Genomic DNA, 21,327 nt, shown 5'->3' with positions numbered 1-21,327 from the left:
TATTTTCAAAGTGCCTGACAACCATAACATGGATACCCTAGACGCCAGAAAGAACTTTTGCCAGACCCATAGCTTTTAGTCTCTTACATTCATTACGTAAATTGCCCAAGCACAGAACAAAGCAGCATGCACAAGTTGTTTTCAGCATGAGTTTTTAGCTACTGTGCATGCATGAAAATTTAAAGAGGCAAAAATACCGTTACGCTCTTTCAAGCTTTTATAAAACTTACCCTTGCTCATCAGAAAGCTTTTGAAACAGTCTGAGAAATCAGAAACCAAAAAAGAAAAGATTCAATGTCTTGATATTCGTAACAACATTAACACCACCAGTACACCAGCACTCTCGCTAAGTGAAGGGGAAACTAAAAGCTTGAGGACCAGCCAGCATCGAATAGCACACTGGAGATCTGACACTAGTCAAAAAACACATCAGGACTTGAATGATGTGTAAGTCGGGCAGAAAACTGACATAACAAGGCTGCCCACAAGTTTCCAACACTTCCGATTTAGCAATACTGCATGAATAGAGCCCTGTATTAATTCTGCATCACATTCCAGTGCTGCTGAACAGCATGATGCTCAAAAGATACTCATTTCAAGAAATGAAAATTAATGCCAACCTGAGTCCCAACAAGAAGCCTAGCTTACAGAGGCTGTTTTCTTGTTACTTCAACCATCTCCGATACTAAATGAAACTAATACTTGGAACGGATAAGAGTAAAAGGCTATATGTATAGAAGTTTAGCACATTAAATGGAGAACCAAATTCATCCAGTGTGATTCAAGAGGATTTTTAGTATTCTTGAATATGAGTATTTTATTCTATTGAATGAATTCTTAAAACGTGAAATATTTTCAAGCACTTCAGAAATATTCCTCAGTGAAGCTCGCACTCTGTTAACAGTATTAAGCTTAAAAATTAAATGCAGCAACGTCAAAATATCAACTGGAACATGGAAGTGTCTTAGTCACAAAGTAATGATGCACAGCTGGGAGAACTGCAACTTGCAATGCCGTATTTTCAGAGCTAAGGAAATATTCGAAACCCCACTCTCCCCCGGTAAGCACCAAATCCAAAGGAGAGCTAGGAAGTAGTTAAAAACGGTATTCAGTCAGAGAAGAGAAATTTTGAGTATACCAGGAAAGGATTAGGGGAAAGTATTAATCGGGACTGTATGAAAGCAGGGGGAAAATACTGGCAGAATAAAATATGTCACAGTGGCATTTAATATTACACGGACACACACCTTGCATGCACTGTGACTTTGGGCAGGCAAAACAACACTAATACTTTTCTTCACCTCATCTGATTATCTCAAAACTGTGGTAGGACAGTTTACAAGCATTTTCAAACTTAGGTGCAAGCAAGAATATCAGAATGCCCATTTCCAGAATTCATGTGTTTCAGAAATGTTTTTACCAATTATATTGGGGAAAAAAAGAAAATATTTCTAGCCTCCACAGTCTTTTGAATAATCACTATTCCTGTTCAACCATGGAAAGAAACTTATGCAGAACTTTGAGCCTGAAGGAATGATAAAATATTTTCTCTAAAATAGCAGCCTAAAACTAGAAAACATTGTGATTTTTTTTTTGTTGAAAATATGGTATTGCAGTCATGAGCTTCTATTCAAAGCAAATAAAAAGCTTGTCCAGGACGCCACGAACAAATAGCAGATTGGCACTCTACAAATGGTTCAGCACAAGACGATGCTTTTCTGAATGGAAAGGGTTCAATGGCACTCAAGCGCAATCCGTGCGGGACACAACCTGACCTCTCCACCATCTGCCGTTTCTTGTGTCTAACTTTGCTGGCCTCCCTGATCGCTTCCCACTTCTTCCAGTCTTCTTCACTGCACGGACCCGGGATGAAATTTACTGGCTGGACGTTGCTTCCCACCTTCCAAGATTCAATCTTGCGGGTCAGCATATCATCCTTCTTATGGCGGGAAGATGGTGACAGCACTCTGCCGTTGCTCTTTCTTTCTTCCGGTGTCGTGTTTTTTTCAAGTAAACACAGAAATTTGGACCGGATCTCCTCCGGAAGACTCCACGGATCAGGAAAGAGGGCCGGGTGATACTTGTCTGGAGCTCCCGATAAAGGCACCTCTTTTTTCTGAGAGAGGATCTTACGGAAAATCATGTCATCCTTTTCCAAATCTGGAATCACAGGTTGGCCCTCTCTGGGTTGCAGAATTATCTCACCCTCTAGGGGAGGCTCCTGGTCAGAGAATTTTTTTAAATACCGGGGGTCTTGGAGAACAACTTGATTCACATGGAAAGCCCCAGTTTTCCGAACGAACAAGTCATCGTTTTCTAAATCTGGATACAGGTATCCATTTTCCGCATCTCCTTGCTTGCATCCTGGTACAAAGGAAATATTCTTTCTACATTTTATGAGCCTAGGGCCAGAAGTAGGATCAATTTTGGTCTTCGTTTCAGAAGACAAGTAGTCAGAGTATTTTTGCAGGGCCTGAAGTAATGAAAACTGACTGAAGCATATAAAACAAAAGGAGGGAAGTAAAAATATCATTAACTAGCAAGAGACAAGCAGATCACAATGTATTGTGATACACATTTGGTTTAGACTTGCAGTATCCCGAGCAGTACAATTACACCGCTTGGCATTCACCACCACTAACCGTAGCACAGCACACGTCAACCAGCGTAAAGGTATCACAGCATACTAACCTGCTCAGAAACAGCACTCTTACATGCTCACACACAAAGCCAGTAACCCTATACAGCATGTTACGCTTTTGCATTTACATCTTTCAGAACACCAGCAACTTACGGCTACATTTAAAACCAAAACCAAAAAACCAACAAAATAGTAATAACCAAAAAAAAGCGCGACATCACAGGACATGGTTTAATTTCATTTAGCTGTTGCATATCCAGCCATTTCTTTCTGATGCAGCAAGAGTACAGCTCATGCAGCAATATCAACCTGGGCTGATCAGAAGCCTCCAAGATTTTTCCTTCTGCAATCTGTGACAATGAGCTTCCCACATATTCAGCAGTTGGCTTATAGCTCTGATCCCTTCTGCAACTGCTGTTCCAGTCAAAACTTGGTCTTGGTTGATTAGCAACAATGGAAGAGCTTTGTTTGTAAGCAAATTCCTCATCCTCGGAATCTGATTTCTTTCTACTGTGTGGCAGCACAAAGAATGAGCAGAGGGAAAGAAAAAAAAAAACAAACCACAAAGTGTACTCATTGAGTAAAATGCACAGTGCCAATGGTGCAACAGTGTAATGGAAATAATATTTCAACTATTTTCTCACAAAAAAAAAAAGAAGAGAGAAAACATATCCTGCTGCTACACTGGCAATAAAAATGAAAAATAAAAACAAAGTCATACAACTACACTTTATTTGTAAGTTTCGCACACAGAAGAGAAACAGGGGCATGCATGAAAACGCACCTGAACCCTTGAATCTCTTTATACCAGGGTTTGAAAGAGGATTTCTTGATTTTTTTCCATAGCAATTCTTCCTCTGGAGTCCAAAACTTAGGAAGAAATTTGTCAAAAGCACCCACTGTATTTGCCACTGAAGAACTTAGCTTGCGAAAATAGAGATCATCTTTTTCAATGTTTGGGATGCCTATTTCTTCTTCCTCGTCCTCATCAAAATACCCAGATAATTCTGAAGGAATGTTAACTCTTGGTTTGTTTTCCTCTTTAGTATCCAACTGCCTCTGCCTCCTCTGGTTACTGTTCAAAATACCCAATCAGTTAAGATATTTTAGGAGCAACTTGACATAAAGAATGCAAAAAGACATGCTTTTTGGCTCAGGAGTTCAACCTTGTGAATGAAGCAAATTAGTTCTCAATTCCATCACTGCAGCACCAGAAACAATAATATATATTAAAAAAAAAAAAAAGTTAAATGGTTATATCAGCATCCTACCGCCTCCGACAAAAATACGAAGTTGGACAGAAAAGGCATAAAGAATTATCATCTGTGTTAAAATGCCAGTTAGAAGACTAACGTTATGGAGTTATTATGGACTGCAATTTGGGTAATACAATAGTTACTGGATCTTGGATTAGTATCTCTGACCTCAGTGGTTCAAGCATTGCAGCTAGTGGACCAGCTGGATAACTTTCTTGTGAGCAAGATTTAGGAGAGTCATTGCGCAACACGAAATGATGTCCAGGTGCAGCAGAGCTCACAGGGCTCTTTTTGACTAGAAATCTACGTTTTGCTAAGTCATCCATAACCACGTCGGGCAGCCTTCTTTCAGCTTCTGAATCAGAGCCACTGTCATACTCATAGATCATCTGGAGGGAATCTGGATTTGTAAGCCCACGTTCTGCTCTGCTATTTTGGCAGGAAGCTACGGGATTCCTTTCACGTCCACTGAGGTTGACCAAAACAGGAACAGAATGAAGACAGTGAAGTCATGAAGGCAATGATGGGACCCAAGAAATGCCCACTAATCTCATCTGTACGCACCAAGAAGCCGGACAACCGAAATTCATCACCGTGTTTTGGAAGGTTTTAATGAGAAACTAAAACTGTATGTCTAGCTCTCGTGAACTTGCATTTAAGATCATTTAAATACCCTCTATCTGGAGTCTGACCAGCCTCAAAACATTACTCAAACACCAGAAAACTAGTTATGTAGAAAAAAGTAAAAAAATAAAACCAAAACAAAAAACCAACCACACAACCACACCAAAACATACCCCCCATTAAAATATGGAAACTCAAATACTTTACTTTGTATTGCAGCAACAGCAGCTTTTCTTTAACTAATAAAGAAATCACTTATTTAAAAAGTCCTAAATCAAAGTCTGCTTTACTAAGACCACACACCAGTACCTTGAAAATGTTCCATCTGACTCGGTGAAGACGGGACTTGCCCAGCTCCTCCTGTTGTCCTCATTCTTCTCTGTCCTCTTCTTCCTTAAGGGTGCTGGCACATACGCCACCTGCTTGTTTTTGTTGGGTAAGAAGCGATTGAAGTCAGTGGTAGGTTTTGGTTCAATCACAGAAATCCTACGGTAAGACCTGTCATCTTTATGGGAGTCGTGCATTTTGAAAGGCAGTTCCGAGTCTGTGTCACTGTCGCAACCTTAGAAGAAAGGGGAGAAAAGGGAAGACATTATTCTCCAGACACAAGCTTCTAGCTAGAACTTGCACCAAAATGTTCTAACATCAATTTAACTCCACATTCAAGACGTTTCGGCTGCAAATTTGCTGAGCTACTGATAGGACAGTAGGAGAGGTATTTTTAGAAGTTTGTGGCAAAGCTGCGATAAGGTCCATTAAGCTGAGTTTGGTTTGCATACCCCTGCTACATTTGTTCCATTCTGTCACTGTCACTGCTCCCTGCAGGAAACAAAGCGCTAACCTCTAGATTGAAGACGTAAAACAGCACAAAAGGTTTTTAATTAAAAACATACTTGCCACTCAAATTTACTAACAAAGCCAAGTTACCAGCAAATAGTACAGCAACATGCTCATCTCACCAGATTAGTGCCCAGTAGAAGCCCAGGGTATGTCACATATGTAGCATGGCTACATGTTGCTTTGCTCAGATCAGAAATGCTCCATGTGGCCTCGGCCCAATGATTTTGTGTTATTCACATGGAACAAAATCCAAAAGCTCACAGTTTTTATAACTTCAAGTTAGACTACAAGCTTGTATTGCATTTTAAAACTGGGAGAGAAACAGGTTAGAGTACAGCTGTAGGGATCCAATGTCACAAAGTTTCTTCTTGTTACCTTTCTTTCCATGACAAACTGTCAAAGTAACAACTACTATTCAGTTTTTAACCTAGACGAGAAAAAACCTTATTGAATATTCACAAATGGAGTGAAGACGTAGAGGTTTGACATATCCACACCAGGAACAAGGCAAGAGACTTCCGCAACTGTTGAATTTTAGGTGATCCCCTCAGGATCTGAATTCTAGCAATTTCCCTTCCTGAACTATGAGAAAATACCCCCGCACATTAACACAACCTAATGTGGCTGTGAGAGCAAGACTCCCAACAACCCTTCCTGGGAAAATTCATGTGCGCGTTGCTTTGTTTCTACCAACTGTTAAAGGTCAATATTTGCTTAAGCAAAACGCAACTGCGGCAGTTGCAAAACTGGAATTGCTTTTCAAGCCAATTTATGTACTGGGCACCCAAAGTACTAGGTCTGTACATTGTCTTCTCTCACACTCATAAGACATATGTCAACAAAAGATTTAAAAGAGGAAGAAACATACCTTCACTGCCACCTTTCAAGGTTATATCTGATGAAAAGCTTGTGGAGGATCGTGAACCAATAGAGTCCAAGCTATCAAAGGAATCGTCTCTTTTATGGCTAGCAGAAGACGAAAAGGGCTCTCCCCGGTCAATGTACCAAATATCACCGTACCCACTGTCCCTGCCACTTCTGTTCAGGTGGCTGGACTCTTCAAGCGCCTATGAGAGTAAGTTTAGAAAGGTCTTTTGCAATAATGTAAGGTGCAAGTGCTACTTGTGAGCTTTTGCTCAAAAATTTTTAAAATGCATTTTGAGTGCGCAAATGGACTTTACCAAAGACTGCTGCAAACCCCTAGAAACGACATATACAAAAGCGCAGATAGGAAATTCAACACAAAGTCTTAAATTTCTCTTATCTTAGCCAAAGGGAATCAAGACAAGGCTTTTCGCAATCTACCACATCAGTAAGAGCAGGTGGATTCTGAATTTCATGATTATATGGGTAGCAGAAGAACCAGTGTAAGGTAAAAATCATTCCTTTCACATGGGCTTTGATAGCAAGCAAAACAAACAAAACAAATGACCATGTTCTCCAAACTAAGAATAAAATTAAACCCCCAAGAGATTGTTTAGAGTTGATGCTGTAATGTATAGCAAACGATAAAATTCAGGCTATTATGTTTACTGTTCTTTTTGGATTCCTTACCTTAGTCAATGCTTGCCCTAATAACTTCTCAAATGCTTTAAGATTGAGGTAAGGACCACTATAATGAGGGTTACTTTGAGCTTTTCTCCCAAGCCAGTATAGTGTAATCAAAACCTAAAAACAAACAAATAAAAAAATCAAATATAAACTGCATTACTTTCCTCTTAAACCATGTACCAGTATAAAAGCATCTCAGCACGTTGTTAGAGATGTTTTCCACAATGAAGTGTAAAATCTTGTCTACAGCATTAGCTAGGATCTCCACCAAAACCAATTAAAGAGTGTTACGATGCATGATGTTGGAGCGTGTCCAGAGAAGGGCAACGAGGCTGGTGAGGGGTCTGGAGAACAAGTCTGCTGAGGAGCGGCTGAGGGAGCTGGGGTTGTTTAGCCTGGAGAAAAGGAGGCTGAGGGGACACCTCATCGCTCTCTACAACTACCTGAAAGGAGGTTGTAGCGAGGTGGGTGTTGGTCTCTTCTCCCGAGTAACTAGCGATAGGACGAGAGGAAATGGCCTCAAGTTGCACCAGGGGAGGTTTAGATTGGATGTGAGGAAAAATTTCTTTACTGAAAGAGTGGTTAAACATTGTAACAGGCTGCCCAGGGAAGTGGTTGAGTCACCATCCCTGGAAGTATTTAAAAGACGGGTAGATGAGGTGCTTAGGGACATGGTTTAGTGGGCATGGTGGTGTTGGGTTGATGGTTGGACTCGATGATCTTGCAGGTCTCTTCCAACCTTAATGATTCTATGATTCTATCTCATCTATCTCAAGTAAGCACATATAAGTACTGTTTCTAATTACTGTATTTATTTGGGAAAGTAAGCTGTGTAGAGATCATCGTAAGATGGCATTAATTTGCATGAGATAAATGAACAGCTGAAGAATAAGGTAAACATGATAGTGCCATAAACAGAAATGTCTTAAAAATATTTAATCAGAATTAGTGCGAAATTGTTTCAGAGAGCATTGAAGTAAGCGTGTCTTACGTTTTTCACTCTTCTGTTGGTCTCCTCCGGTCTGAAGCAGGGCAGGGAATGAGAAAAACAAAACAAAACAAAAACTTTTAAAATCTCTGACTTAAAATTTAATTATTATTCAAGATTTAAAAGGTTTCAGGCCCAATTAGAGGCTAGTATAAAATATGCAACTACGACTCTTCCAAAAGAAATAAAAAGCAATTCACACTTTGAATTCACAGGCATAACTCTGTACTATTTCAATCCCTGCATATAAAGCAAGAAACTAGCTGATCTATTATAGTTTCTGATTCAAGAAGAACTCAGAAAGGCTCTAGGTTTTTTTTAATTAGCTAAGGTTTTTCGTTACCAACAAAATAAAAGCAGAAAACAAGCTAATGACTTTGGGAAATATAGCCTCTATTAGCCAGGAAGATCTTCAGTTCCATATGAAAGCAGATTCAACTGTTACTTTTTTTCCCTGATTGTATTATATTTTCCAAAATATTTGCCTCAGACAGAGAACGTTTCAGCCTAAAGAGAATTTTTCAGACAAAAAATGAGCAACTGAAACTGGGACATCTGGAGAGCGATATTGTAGGGCTGGAAGGAGGGGTTTGGTTTGCTTCTATGTAAGACACCTGTTTCTCAAAAAAAATTCAATAAACATGCAATCAGTAACATTAGTAAATTTTTAACATATATAGCCAATTTGTGGCACACCTCGGAAGTGCACCAACACACACACTCACAGTCGTCCTCTTCTCCTCCCGCTCATTTTAAAAACAAGAAGAAACTTTTCGGATAGGAGCCTCCCAAACGTGGGGTACCACAGCCTCAGTCCTCAGGTGTACATACTCAGGGCTGGACTGCAGTCAGTAGCTGCACAACACTCCTGCCCGCACTGCCAGCGGCTATGGAAGGGCAAATGGCTTAAATACACCAAAACGACTTTTCGGCACACTGTTGGTTTGGGTGGCTCAGTGGCAAGCTTCACACACAGCACGGTGAGGGGGTTCAAGCAAAAAAACCCCATGATTTAACATACGGCGGCAGAAAGACCTACTCAGAACCCCCTAACAGGTCAGACCAACAATGTATCGGGGCACTTATCCTGTTTCTGGCTCTCTAGGAACAAGCTAGTCAAAGGTTGCAGGGAAAAGGTAAAATAAACTGTTCAGGGCACAGTTAAGAGGTAGCAAAACGATGACAGGGCCCGGTCAGCATAGACAGCACTCTTCACGGAAATACGAAATTCGGTGCAACGTGACAACCAGCAGGAACACAGACCATCCCTCCTTCTCTTTGCTCCTAGTTTGAGAGTGCCCGCTCCCACTCCGTGCAGCTGTAATTGCCTTGCTCGTCCCCCACACCATAAAGAAATCAGGCTGCCAGGAACACAAAGTCCTGAGATGGATCAATCCCCACCTGCAGCTTCCTTAATATCACATGCCAAAAACACGACTGGCATTGTAGTCAGCAACTTCTTTCTCATGGATAAGGAGGAATCCTTCTCCTTTAATGTAAAATATTTACACTTTAAAAAAAAACAAAACCAAAAACCCACAAAAAAACACCCTTCCAAAACACATTGTTCTTTTGTCACTGGGCATGATATTGGAGAAATTTTTCTTCTTCTTCTTCAGTACATGGATTTCGTTTCTGGTGTCCATGCTGCAGGACACACCATGGCCATGACCTACTGTGCTGACCAGAGACAAGTTTGTTTCCCAAGAGGACGGAAAATTGTTCTTGTGGTGGTGTCATTAAGACTTCCTACACCTGACAGAGATAATTTTAAAGGTTTACACTCTCTAGCTTCAAGGTCTAAGAGCCTTTCATTAGGGCAGAATTTCTTTCATTATTTGCAATTATAAAAGCAGAGGCCATGCATGCCCTTGTTAAGGATGCCTTAAAGTTTGCTTCCAAACTTTAGCAGTCTAGCAAGCAATGAAAAATTCTGCCCTTCGTCAGCTGGAGCCTGTATCCAAGATGTTGCCAGCCTTCATGCAGAGCAAAGCTACACGACTGAACATGATGGTGTCCACTTCTGCCTTCCGTGAGTTCTCTGGGATCATTTAGGTCAACCATTTGCAACAGGAGCAACATTCAGCCGTCTTTATATTTTAATATATTTTCTATACTGGAATAAACATAAATACACTAGGCCTGCGTACTTGGGCTATAAACACTGCAGAACTTAGGACATTCAGGTAAACCAATGAGCATAGCTGAGACCCAAGGTGCAGGCAGGGAGAAGTTTCACACACTCAAATGAGAGACCGTACTCCATTCACATGTTTGCTTGGCTAACAATGGAAGCAAACGGACAAGTTGTGTACTCTTTGTGAGCAAAGTTTCTTCACTTGCATTACTACTCTCCTTCTCTGAACTACGCCTATTGGTCTCTAAACCTTTTAAGCAACTTGCAATGATTGACATAGTCCGAGCAGAAGAAAAATCAAAACAAGAAAACCCTGGCTAATCTAGAGCAATCAGTTCCTCATTTGTATAGGCATATATTAATTCTATGATGGTGCTTAACCAAAGAAAAGAAGGATGATTCTGGATGGTTAGTGTATTGTCTTAAAATCTGTGTAAAACAATAGGTGCCTAATTTTTTGCCAAAAGAAAATCCCGAATAAAGAAGCAATGCTGTTATCTTACTGCAAGGCCTTAAAAGCCATTTGTCACCTACAAACTTCACAGTTGCTTCTCCTCTGAGGCATGCAACTTGCAGACGATGCAGTTTGGATCCACTTGCTCTCATTCTCCAAGTGAAATAAGAGCCTTTTATATGTACAACCTGGCCAAGCTCACAATGCACATCTGAGCTTGTGCACACAAGCCACTGCCCAGTTACCCTCCAGTATGTTGCATTTAAAATAGCTGGGCAAATATCTATTGGATGGAAGTGTGATACAAACTTAAGAGCTTTGAGGAATTACTTTTTCCTGTGAGCATCAAAACAAAAAAAGCAAGATTTTAACTCAATTGCAGTAAATGAAAACACAAATGAAATAATTACATTAAATAGAAGTTCTCCTTCATAAAGTGTTACCAAAATGTAATTACTGTGCAGTACTATGCCAAGAATTCAACTGAGGTCTTGTGTATACCTTTGAACAGCTACAGTTCACAGCATGGGACAAGACAGAGGCACCAACTTCAAGCATAGCAAGTTCTTTGCTGCTGTGAGAGGAGGCACGAACCTACCTTCTCTGACAACCTGTTGCTACCCAGCAGTGAGCTCCTGCTCCCACCTCCACTCCCCTTCTCAAGCCTGGCTCTAAACACACAGGGCTGAAAACCTCAGTTTCTCACACGGTATTTGAAGCAATCACTTAGAAGATGGAATGCAAGAACTTCAGCAATGTGGCCTTTAAGCTTTTTAAACACTCTTATTTTGAACATGCGTATAGCATTGAAGAGCACACACAGCACTGCTTGTAGAGACGTTTGTCCTGCGAAAGCTATTCTAGGAACTGAAGGGGTATCCCACTTGCTGAAGTATCTTCATCAATGCAAATAAATGCCAATCCTACATTGGGCAACCGTGAAAGAAGTCTGCTTTTTGATGTTTTCATCCAAAATCATCATAGAGCCCAGCTGGCGCAGACTATATTCTTTATGAAAATATTATTCTGTGTAACCTAATTTCTGGCTTGAATAAATGAATGCCATTACGCTGAAAGTTATAAGCAGGCTGCTGCTTTGCTCAGAAGGGCACAGCCAAGGCTGCATCCAAAAACAATCTGCTGAAAGAAGTGGGTTCCTGTCCAAATGACGATGCAACACTGCTTACCAAAACACTTCGTGTCATTTCAAACATTAAACTTCTCTGTCTTCCCAGAGGTTTTTACATCTCCTTTCACTAACAATGCAACTTCGCTAAAGATGCCTGAACTAAGCGAAGGAAGCTGCTAAGGAGAGCGGTTAAGATCTTGCAGAAAGAATGTTATTCCAAATACTTCATCTGCTCCTGCTGCAGTCTCAGCATTCATTCTGAAGTTTAAAAGAGAAGCAACGCTGATCCTCTGTGTTACCCAATCTAAGCCCAATGTCAAACTCCAACGCAAAACTGTCAAAATTTTAAAAGTACAACTTTAATTCACAAAGCGTGAACCTTAATTGTTGGCAGTGGTGTCAATAAAAGTTTATGTATAACTTCAAGATTAGCCATCCTGGAAAATATCTATCAAACACAGCATGAAAGTCTAAAGGCCACAAGATAACAATATGTGGGAGTTATTATAATAATTATGAAGCACAACTGCATAATTCCAAGTTGAACACTGATGCAAAAAGATGTGAAATAACCACCTGTGGAGAAATAATACCTTCTGTGTAAATCATCTCATCTACGTCAATCCTTTAGCAAACAGAAAAAATACAAATGGGACAGAAATAGCTCTCACTTGTTAGAAGATGATACACTTAGAGACCAAATACCTCCGTTATGTTTGAATGCAACGCATATTCAGAAACATCACTTACGCCCAGCCAGCACAAATTGACGGATGTTTCTCTAATAAGGACCACTCTACAAGAATAAAGCAAAGTGACACGACAGATCAGCAGGCTCAGCCACAGCTCAAGGAGTTTGTTGTCAGCTCTGCTGTTTGCTCAAGGTTAAATAGCAAAATTAGTCAACCAAGGCCCTAGCTCGATAATACAAAGGCTTTGGCAGCAGCTCTAGCTTAAAGATTTCCTGGTCTCCCTTTCCTTCCAAGCTGCTCCTGTTTGCTGCCCCCGTGGTTATGCCAACACGACTCTGAATCACGCTGCGGTTCCATGTCATGCATCAGGACCAAAGGGCTGTGCCCATCTCTTTGTTTGGATTTTTCCTAAGACACATTTTCAAACCCCAAATTAACTCGCTCATCTGTTTTATAGCATGCTCATACAAGCGACTGCGTCAGCACCGCAGCAGAGGCAACGTGTTGCCACAGAGGAGCGGGCAGGGGGCTTGCTGGAGGAGGACCCTGCTCCGCACACTAGTACCGTGAGAGTCCCTGCGTGACAAAACCCCAGCCAGAGGCGCTCTGTGCTTCCCCTTCATCTGCTGACACTTAGCTTTGAGGAGTGAGGGAAGCTTGCTAGTATTATTTTAATGCACTTTGAGGTACTTTAAAAAAAAAAAAAATATTGTACAAGACAGTCATACCTTACAGTAGCTAGCAGACCGCAGTACTTTAAGAAATCATGAACTAGACTTTAACCAATTATAAAAGATATCCATTGGCAATGCTGACACTTAAATGTACAACTCTCCAGTGACTCCCTACAGAAGAGCAGAGCATTTTAAGTAACTGTGTTTAGGTTGACTTATTTCAAGACTTTTAACAAATATACCCTATAGTTTGGATTTTGCTTTCCTAACACATTATATGGTTTGGTTCCCCCACGTCCTAATACATACTAAATTCCAGAAACTATCAAATCATTGTGTCAAATCTACTTTGACACTTCACTTAGTTATTTTCCAGGGATAACATCAACGTGGAGCTCAAGACCAAATCCAAGATACCAAGAAGTTGGAACAAAATTCTGGAAGATGATTTTACAGCATCCCGTTCAGAAAGCATGGCTTTCTGAGGGTCTGTTTCTCATGTAGAAACATATTTACAGTTTAGATATCAATCTATGATTTTTCTAAAAAAAACGCTAGATCAGTGAATCCCCCTCCCCTAAATGACAGTTATCTGCCGAGAAAAGTACACGTGGTCATGCCCAAAGAGATAAGACAAATCTCAATCCATTTATGGGGAGAAAGAAGGGACAGAGACACTCCCACTGATAGAAAGGAATGTGCCAGTGACAAATGCACCCTGCTCAGTGCCAAACCCTTCCCTTGGTGACGAATACCCCAGAAACCCCAACAGCTGCCAAAGCTATCTGTTTTCCACCCCTTCCTCTGTACTACAGATGTCATGAACACAGGACTGTTCAGATTTCTGTTTAAAAAAGAAGTATTGGTGTTCTCCCTTTGAACTTCCATCCACCAAGGCAGCAGTTCCACCTCCCAGATGTCCTTTGAAGGACTTGGAAGAGCCATGCCCTGGCCTGGGAGCCGGAGCAGAGCAGCAGGCTGCAGAACAAGCCCGCTCCCGAGCTCCTCGCTGAGCTCCAGGCGCTCTAGCCTGACACCGACCAGCTTCACTTACACTTCTGAGGAGGACGTCGGAGGGTTTGAAGGATTCTCCGCCCCCGCCGAGGTATGCTGCGCAGGAGACGAATGCCGGTTGTCCAACTAGCAGCAGGCTTGTGCTAAATTTCAACCTCTTTGGCCACCTACTCAACTGCTATTAATATTGCCGCTATCGGATCTCACTGAATTCCCACATGCTGCTGAGAATAGAAAGGCTTCAGTGGAAGATGGGGCTGCCGCATGGGTACAGAAACATGAGGACATTCCTCCAGCAGTTGGATTCTTAGCGAACTGATATTCAACCCTGAGAGCCACAGTCCACTGCTGAGATTGCTGGAAATAAAACAGTCAGATTATGGCTGCAGCATTCAAGAACAGCTTTTGGAAATGGACCTTTCTATTTGCCTATAAAAAGCACGTGTATTTTCCATAGCAACATATCCACGAGACCAAATGCCACTTACATCCTAACAGCACACGGAACCAGGTATAAAATGATGCAGAAAAAGTTTCTCCATGCCCCTACAAAACCACCGGCTGGCAGCAAGGAGCTCTGTGGGGCCTGATGACTGAGCAACCTGTCCCCACCCCGTGCCCTCGCCTACTATAATGAAGGGGCTGAGAGGTGGAGAAGAGATGCCCAAGAGGAGAAAGGTGGAGAGGGAATGCAGCCGGCCAACACCCTCCGTGGGAACACGTCCCCGTCCATCGCCTCAGAGCCCGTCCTTTCCTACTGCCTCTTGAGCATGGCACTTCCTTGCTGATCTCACTCATTATGCTTCCACGCTATTCTTAAATCCCTTATCAAAACAAAAACAGGCACTTCTAGAAATGTGCATCAGCCCCGGCAAGTCACCGGACACTAATATTACCCATTTCCTCACGCTCTTTTCTGACCCCTCCCTGGGTGGTCCACCTCTGCCAGCTTCCTCATATCTCAGTCTAATCTACAGGTTCTCCCAAAGAGAAAACTAATATTCAGGATAGTGTAGGGCAGAAGGCATACCTGTCAAATAAAAAATAAAACCCCCAAACAACCCCAAAACTGTCCCCAGAAGAACAAGCCTGTGTGGAGAAGCCTGGCTGATAACCTGAGCACTCCTTGGCTCTCATCTCAGGGGTGGGCAGGGGAAGAGGGCTGGAGCACTGCTGCAGCAACAACTTGCACAAAAAGAAGAGACTGATGGAATACTGCACCTTCCGGCTCAAATTTTAAGCTATAATAAAGAAAATTAAAGCATTTGTAATAATTAGTGTAGCTTTGTTGACTGGTCCCTTTTTGTGTCTTTTACTCCATTCCCAAAAACCCCTGAAAGTCAGCAGCTTCACTAATTACAGGTAATTAAACTGGGTATTTCTTCTATTGTTTTGGTTGCTTGTTTTTTTTCCAGGGCTAATCTAGATTTTTTCCCCAGTCTGTATCGGTTACTTTAAATTCCAGGTCTAGACTGGTACTTATGCAAGAATAAATAGCGGGTATTTTATTTCTGAAAGCTACCAGTCACATGCCGTATACTTTGGCCAAGAAGCACGAGAACATCCATTGACTTTTATGAGAAATGATAGACTCTCTGCACAAGGAATTAAAAGCTGAAGAGTTGACTCCAAGCTCACACAGAGTGTTAGGAGTTCTCAAAGGAAATCAAACAGTTTGCTCACATTCAAGAGGATGTTTGAATTTCACAGGTGAAATTACTTGCTTTTCAAGAAAAAAAAAACCCAACACTTAAACACAGCAATTTAGATAGATGGATAGCTAGCTATATCACATCACTATTTACACACCCTATAGATTTTTATAACTTCCAAAGCATTGGTCTTTAGAACTTGGGAGCATATAACTTCGCTGGATCACTCCATCTCTCCTCCTTTTACCTCCCTGTTGCCCCCCCCCTTTTTAAAAAAAAACAAAAAAACAAAAAAAAACCAAAAAAAAACCAACAAACCTGTACATAATTCAGTTGACCCTGGCACCAGGGTTATAGTAAATGTTACCACTTCTACCTTTTTCCTTCCTTGTACCTTCTATAAGTGTTGATATTTTACACTCCCCCTTCCCAAAAATCAACAGACTTGAGTTCATCTTGTTGATCATTAGGATCTTCATCTACGCTAACTTCTCTTGCATTCAGTTTTGAAGATCCTTTCCCTTCATCCCCCCCACCAAACTAGACCATCTTGTGTAAATTTTGTAGATTAATCTGAAGAGAAATCCATATGGGGAACACACATTTGTGCTAGCATTCTTTCCAAAAGGAACAGCTGGTATATCTGGGGAGTCACTCTGAAAAATAAGTATCAAAATAGGCAATAAGTGCAATGCTGTAAGTTTTTAGAAATACATACAAAACACACGAAGGTGCAACTGTTAACTAGCACAAAAATAGTTCAACAGCATTTTACAAAAAATTTTTCTGTGTAAGTGTATTATTTGCTTTAGCTAAGCTGCAGCAACCATGGCAACTCACAGTTAGCATTTTTTTCAAGACAATACCGAAATTCACTTTTCCATTGCCTGATGCCTCTTTGTCTTTATTAAATTAAATATTTCCAAAACTATTGTCCTTCTTACTCCCACTCTTACATCTAAGCGAAGTATTTCAACATCCCCTCTCCCCACCCGCAGATACCAGAGGTAATTTTGCAGAATAACCCTCAATACTGACTCATTTATTCCCTCTGAAGTATCGCTCAGACACCTCTGCACCAACTCAGGGTACGGATAAACAAGTTACTGCAAGGTAAGCTAGGGTAAAAAATTTTCCATCTACCAACTACTCCATAGCAACTGCCTGCGTGCACTCTCTTACCCTCGACCCCCAGGATTAATACAATCGTTCAGTTTGGATAAAGCATTCAGAGGTTGTCCCTTGGGAAGAGCTAGGATTTGGCAGGTTACACAACTTTGCTTGCTCAGAGAGATAGAGAGATTTTTATAGCCTATATAACTGGAGAAAAGAAAAAAAAAACCAAAACAAAAAAACCAAAACCAAAAAACCACAACAACCCTCCTGCATTCAATCTCCTCCCTTGGTCCATGCCCAGAGAAAGATTTGGTAAATGTAATCCTTTGTTATTTTTGTGTCAAGCAAACAGGTAGTGATGTACAAGCGCCTTGTGTATAAGCAAAACAGTTTACCACAGCTTATAACACTCAATAGCAACTTCAGGAGGTTTATTTAATTTCTCATGGTGTGCAAAAAAAGATAAAACCCCCCTTATGTCTATACTGCATAATTTATACTGGATATTTGGCAACATATCCACCGATAAAGAGATGACTGACAGTAACTTAATCCAGGTACTGCTATGCTCATGCCTGTGCCAACATTGAGTTTCACACGTCCAAATAGATATCTGCTCGGTTGCTGTTGTTCTAACACATACACAGAAAACAATTCAGCGCAGAGGTGACTCACTAAGAGTTAACAGCAGAAACTACAGATGCCCTACCCATGGCCCGTGAGTGGGAAGTAATCCAGACTTCAGTCCACTCCAGTCGCCATCTCTGCAGGGGAGCCAAGACCCACAATGCCAGGTATAAGCATGAGGATGGATATATCCTCCCGAGAGGAGACAGACCTCCTGCATTTTGGGGGTATGTGGGATATACAGCACTTGGGAGTCACTTGCACAGATTTCCGATGGCTCATTTTTTCCTCTAGAGCAATTCCAATGTAGTGCTGGCCAAACTATTGTACAGGAGGACAGAGAATGGGGGCAGCGTCTACCCCAGCCCCTCTTTTTATTCTCAACTTTTGTCATATTATTAAAGAACAAATGCTTTAGCAGCTTAAAGGGGGATGACTAAAAGCACAGCTTTGGGGAAAGTGTTACAGAGCTAGGATTTTGGAAAGAATTTAGATTTATTTATGGAGATGGACAGAGCGAAGATGACAAAATGGAGGTACAAGGTAAGCGCAGTTTATTCCATGATAAAGATTTTGGAAACAAGTTAAAGTAATGTTGGCATTTGTTCTTAAGACAAAATAAATCACTACTGCATGACTGCATCATTTAGTTTAGTCTCTACATTTGGAATAAAAACTTTAAAGGACTACTGGGTTTTCTCAGTAATATTTTGGCAAAATATTTCACAAGCAAATAAGAAGCACTGAAGAAATTATAATGCTTCCTTTTTGAAATTTTGCCGTATTTTCTCTATGTTTCTTTGGGTTACCCTAGCAACACAGAGCACAACATCATTACTCATCACACAGAGCACAAAAGTATGAAATACAGACTGAACCTGACTTCTCTCTATTGAAGTCAGTTCTCTGTTAACTTTAGTTGACGCATATATGCCCAAAAGAAGTGAGGTACACAGATACAACTGAACTTTATTATCTCCTATGTTTTCTTGATCTGCCTTCATTTGTGAAGACATATTTAGAGCCAGGAAAGAGCACTTCAATTAATGCTGAGTCAAATGTTAATCTGTTCACCCTTATCAGAAAAGAATGCTAAAAGAAGATGTCTTCTGGGAGAGCTGATTCAAGGGAATACATGGCATGAAACAGCAACACAATTTAAAACAAAAACAAGATACAAAAATCAAGTAAAATTCACAAAGTGTACTACTCTTCGCAAGAATGTGCCCATTTGTTTTGGGGAACAGACAAGATCTAAGAAAAGCAAATACTATTTTCCACATTTGCTACAATTCTCACCTCCCGTCCTCAGCTCCTGCAACATCCACATATAAGGGAGCTACTTAAAGATGTAATTATTCTTATTCAGGTTCCTTATGGCTTCAGATTTATTTCTGTAACATTTGAAATGACTAAATTCAATTTGCTGCTATCAATATTACTGGATAAGTATTAGCTTTTTTTGGGGAAAAAGAATTTGTCCACACCAGTGGACAACAGTGCTTTAAGGCTACTTAGAGCAGCCAAGTCAGAGGGTATTTTTAAACATTTGCTCAAAACATTAAGCTTTTTGGGCCAGGTTTTCTGGCCAAGTTTTTAATGTTGGAAAAACGAATACTTCGTAACTGCAAAGTGAGAGAATGGGTAAAAGTCCAAATACTTGCTTTGCCAGAATGTTAGAAAGTCTGTGTGGGAGGCAAAAAGGGGGATTGCGGGGGGGAAGAAAAGTTAAGCTAGTCTGACCATATACCTCTGAAGTTGGAGATTTTACACCAATTCTGAGCATCCCAACCTACTGAAACCAAATGTGCTATTAGTCACTTGAGAGTTTCTGTTGTAAAGTTAAGAGGAGTCTGAGAATAAAAACTTGAACAAAATTAATGATATGGGAAAACAATCCCAGTCAGCGAACTATGGATGATCTCACACTTCTCTTCCAGTGGTACTCATGAAGTATGTAATTTGTACCACAAAACTGATGACTGAGGGAAAAAAAAGCTTAAGACACCAATTAAGACACCACCAAAATGCTCCAACTAGCTATTACAACTAAGTCTGGTGGTAGGGAGGGAGTGGAACAAAACGATCCAATTCTGCTCCAAGTGAGGCCATGGCAGTATTCCCAACATCTTTAATGAGTGCATGAGTAAATGCTAAATTAGGAATCTTCCTTCTCACAAGAAAGATGATACTATATGCACCAACTCTTGGAAACTACAGTTAGCCATCTGCAGAATTTCACCAACTGCCTAGCCAGATGAAGCACTGGAGAAATAGGCTCCTTAAAACACCCATGGTGGTTGTAAGCTACCCTTCCCAGAAGTCAATCAAACCGCAGCGCAAGGATAACATAAAAGTAACCCCTGGGCTCTGGAAGAGGCTATTCTACAAGTCCTTTCCCCAGCAACCCTCATCATTTCCATATAAAGACCGGGCAGTCTTTTTGACCCAGATAAGGTTAACAGAAACCTTGAGACTCTCATCTAGGAATCCACAGCTTCTGAAGACTAAGGGTCTCTTGAAAACCCTGTGAACGACAATCATTATTGCATTTAATCACTGCAAAGATTAAATCAAACTACTGGTAAAACTGCAAAGTACATCAATGGCACCAGTTTGCTACGAGGCTCAGCTTCATAAGGGACAGTGTGCACACTGCGTTAGTGAGTGCTAAATCCAGAACTGCTACCTTGGAAGTGTCTATGGAAGCAGCCTTTTTGATCTCAATTTTTTAGCCCTATTTGATTCAGAAATCCCAACAACACAGTGCTGTCACTATATTCACTGTTTTATAATTCAGTGAAAAGCCAAGACCTTGTCATCCCCCAATTAAGACTGATAATCTAGACAGGATAAGAAATGCAAAGGCACTTCGCTAAAACTAATCTGATGTTTCTCCTCTTGATTACACTTAGTTCTAGTGTAGCCTACCCGAAACAAACTACAACTGGGGAAGAATCACACAGGAAGCCATCTCAGAGGTCTCATCACCAACGTGCATATTGCAACAGTGAGACTCAAAATAACTTCCAAGGTCTCCCTTCCTTTTCACCTCCAGGCTAACAGAGCTACAAGAAGAAATTAACTCAGTGCAATGGAGGAATAACCAGTAGCATCCTTCAATGAGGAGAGGATAAATCGGTCTCTGCTGATGGTTTAGGAATAGGTTGTCAAACCGCAGCAAAACTCAGCTGCTCCTTGACAGGAAGGCAACCACCACAAAGTACAGGAGAAAAGAACAGGATGGACATACCTTCACCCTTTGACCCGCAGATAGCATACAGGGGAGATAACCTTGAACACTGTCATCATGTTTGGTTGCCAGATGGCAAACTGTTGACCACATTTATCCACACAACACTGGAAGTTTTTTGCAATGCAATTGACTTTCTTGCTGCATAGCATTATATAGGTGGAGAAGGCCATGAAAAAATAGCTGGAGTGCTCTTAACATATTATTCTCTCTACATTTTAGTGCAGATGCAGTTAGTGGCCCAATTAACCTGCTAGAATATACATTTTAAAAATAAATTCAATAAAAGTCACTGCTGTAGATTTTTTTAGCAAGTGAAGGTACAAAGACATGCAATGGTCTTCATCATCAAGGAAATACTTTTATGGCAGAGTAGTACAGTGTACAAGTTTTCTAAGATACTCAAAAATAGCTTATACTGCAGTGTAAGTTATGCAAGCTTCATCTTTAATAACATAAATCAGTACTATCAAAACCAGCTCATGATACAACAAATCAGCCACCTGTTTGATGCTAATTTATTGGAAGACACTGATTCAGAACCACTGCAGTAGTCAGATATTTATTGCTTAAAGAGAAAGAGATGAATGTGAAGTCTTCTGCCACACCGCATTTAAAGCTCTTCGCTTGGAAAACAGCACATTGAGTACATGTAAAAGTATGCACCCCAAATTTTTTT

General features: G+C 40.8%; 1 protein-coding gene across 2 annotated transcripts in view; it reads right to left on the bottom strand.

Moving 5' to 3' along the window:
• LMO7 (LIM domain 7) overlaps positions 1-21,327 on the bottom strand; it is a 75,826-nt gene that overhangs the window by 38,433 nt on the left and 16,066 nt on the right. For both annotated transcript variants that reach the window (XM_009319553.1, XM_009319547.1), the window contains 9 exons: positions 7,904-7,934; positions 6,916-7,029; positions 6,230-6,428; positions 4,831-5,083; positions 4,066-4,365; positions 3,426-3,716; positions 2,951-3,151; positions 1,776-2,492; positions 231-260 (listed from right to left, as the gene is read on the bottom strand). In XM_009319553.1, coding sequence (XP_009317828.1) covers positions 231-260; positions 1,776-2,492; positions 2,951-3,151; positions 3,426-3,716; positions 4,066-4,365; positions 4,831-5,045 — 1,754 coding nt within the window. In that variant the 5' untranslated portion in view covers positions 5,046-5,083; positions 6,230-6,428; positions 6,916-7,029; positions 7,904-7,934. The remainder of the gene's footprint in view (positions 1-230; positions 261-1,775; positions 2,493-2,950; positions 3,152-3,425; positions 3,717-4,065; positions 4,366-4,830; positions 5,084-6,229; positions 6,429-6,915; positions 7,030-7,903; positions 7,935-21,327) is intronic.

Source organism: Pygoscelis adeliae, unplaced genomic scaffold (genome assembly GCF_000699105.1).
Source record: "Pygoscelis adeliae isolate BGI_AS28 unplaced genomic scaffold, ASM69910v1 Scaffold500, whole genome shotgun sequence".
NCBI lineage: Eukaryota > Metazoa > Chordata > Aves > Sphenisciformes > Spheniscidae > Pygoscelis > Pygoscelis adeliae.
Note: the sequence above shows the minus strand (reverse complement) of the source record. Positions and strands in the feature narration are given on the sequence as shown.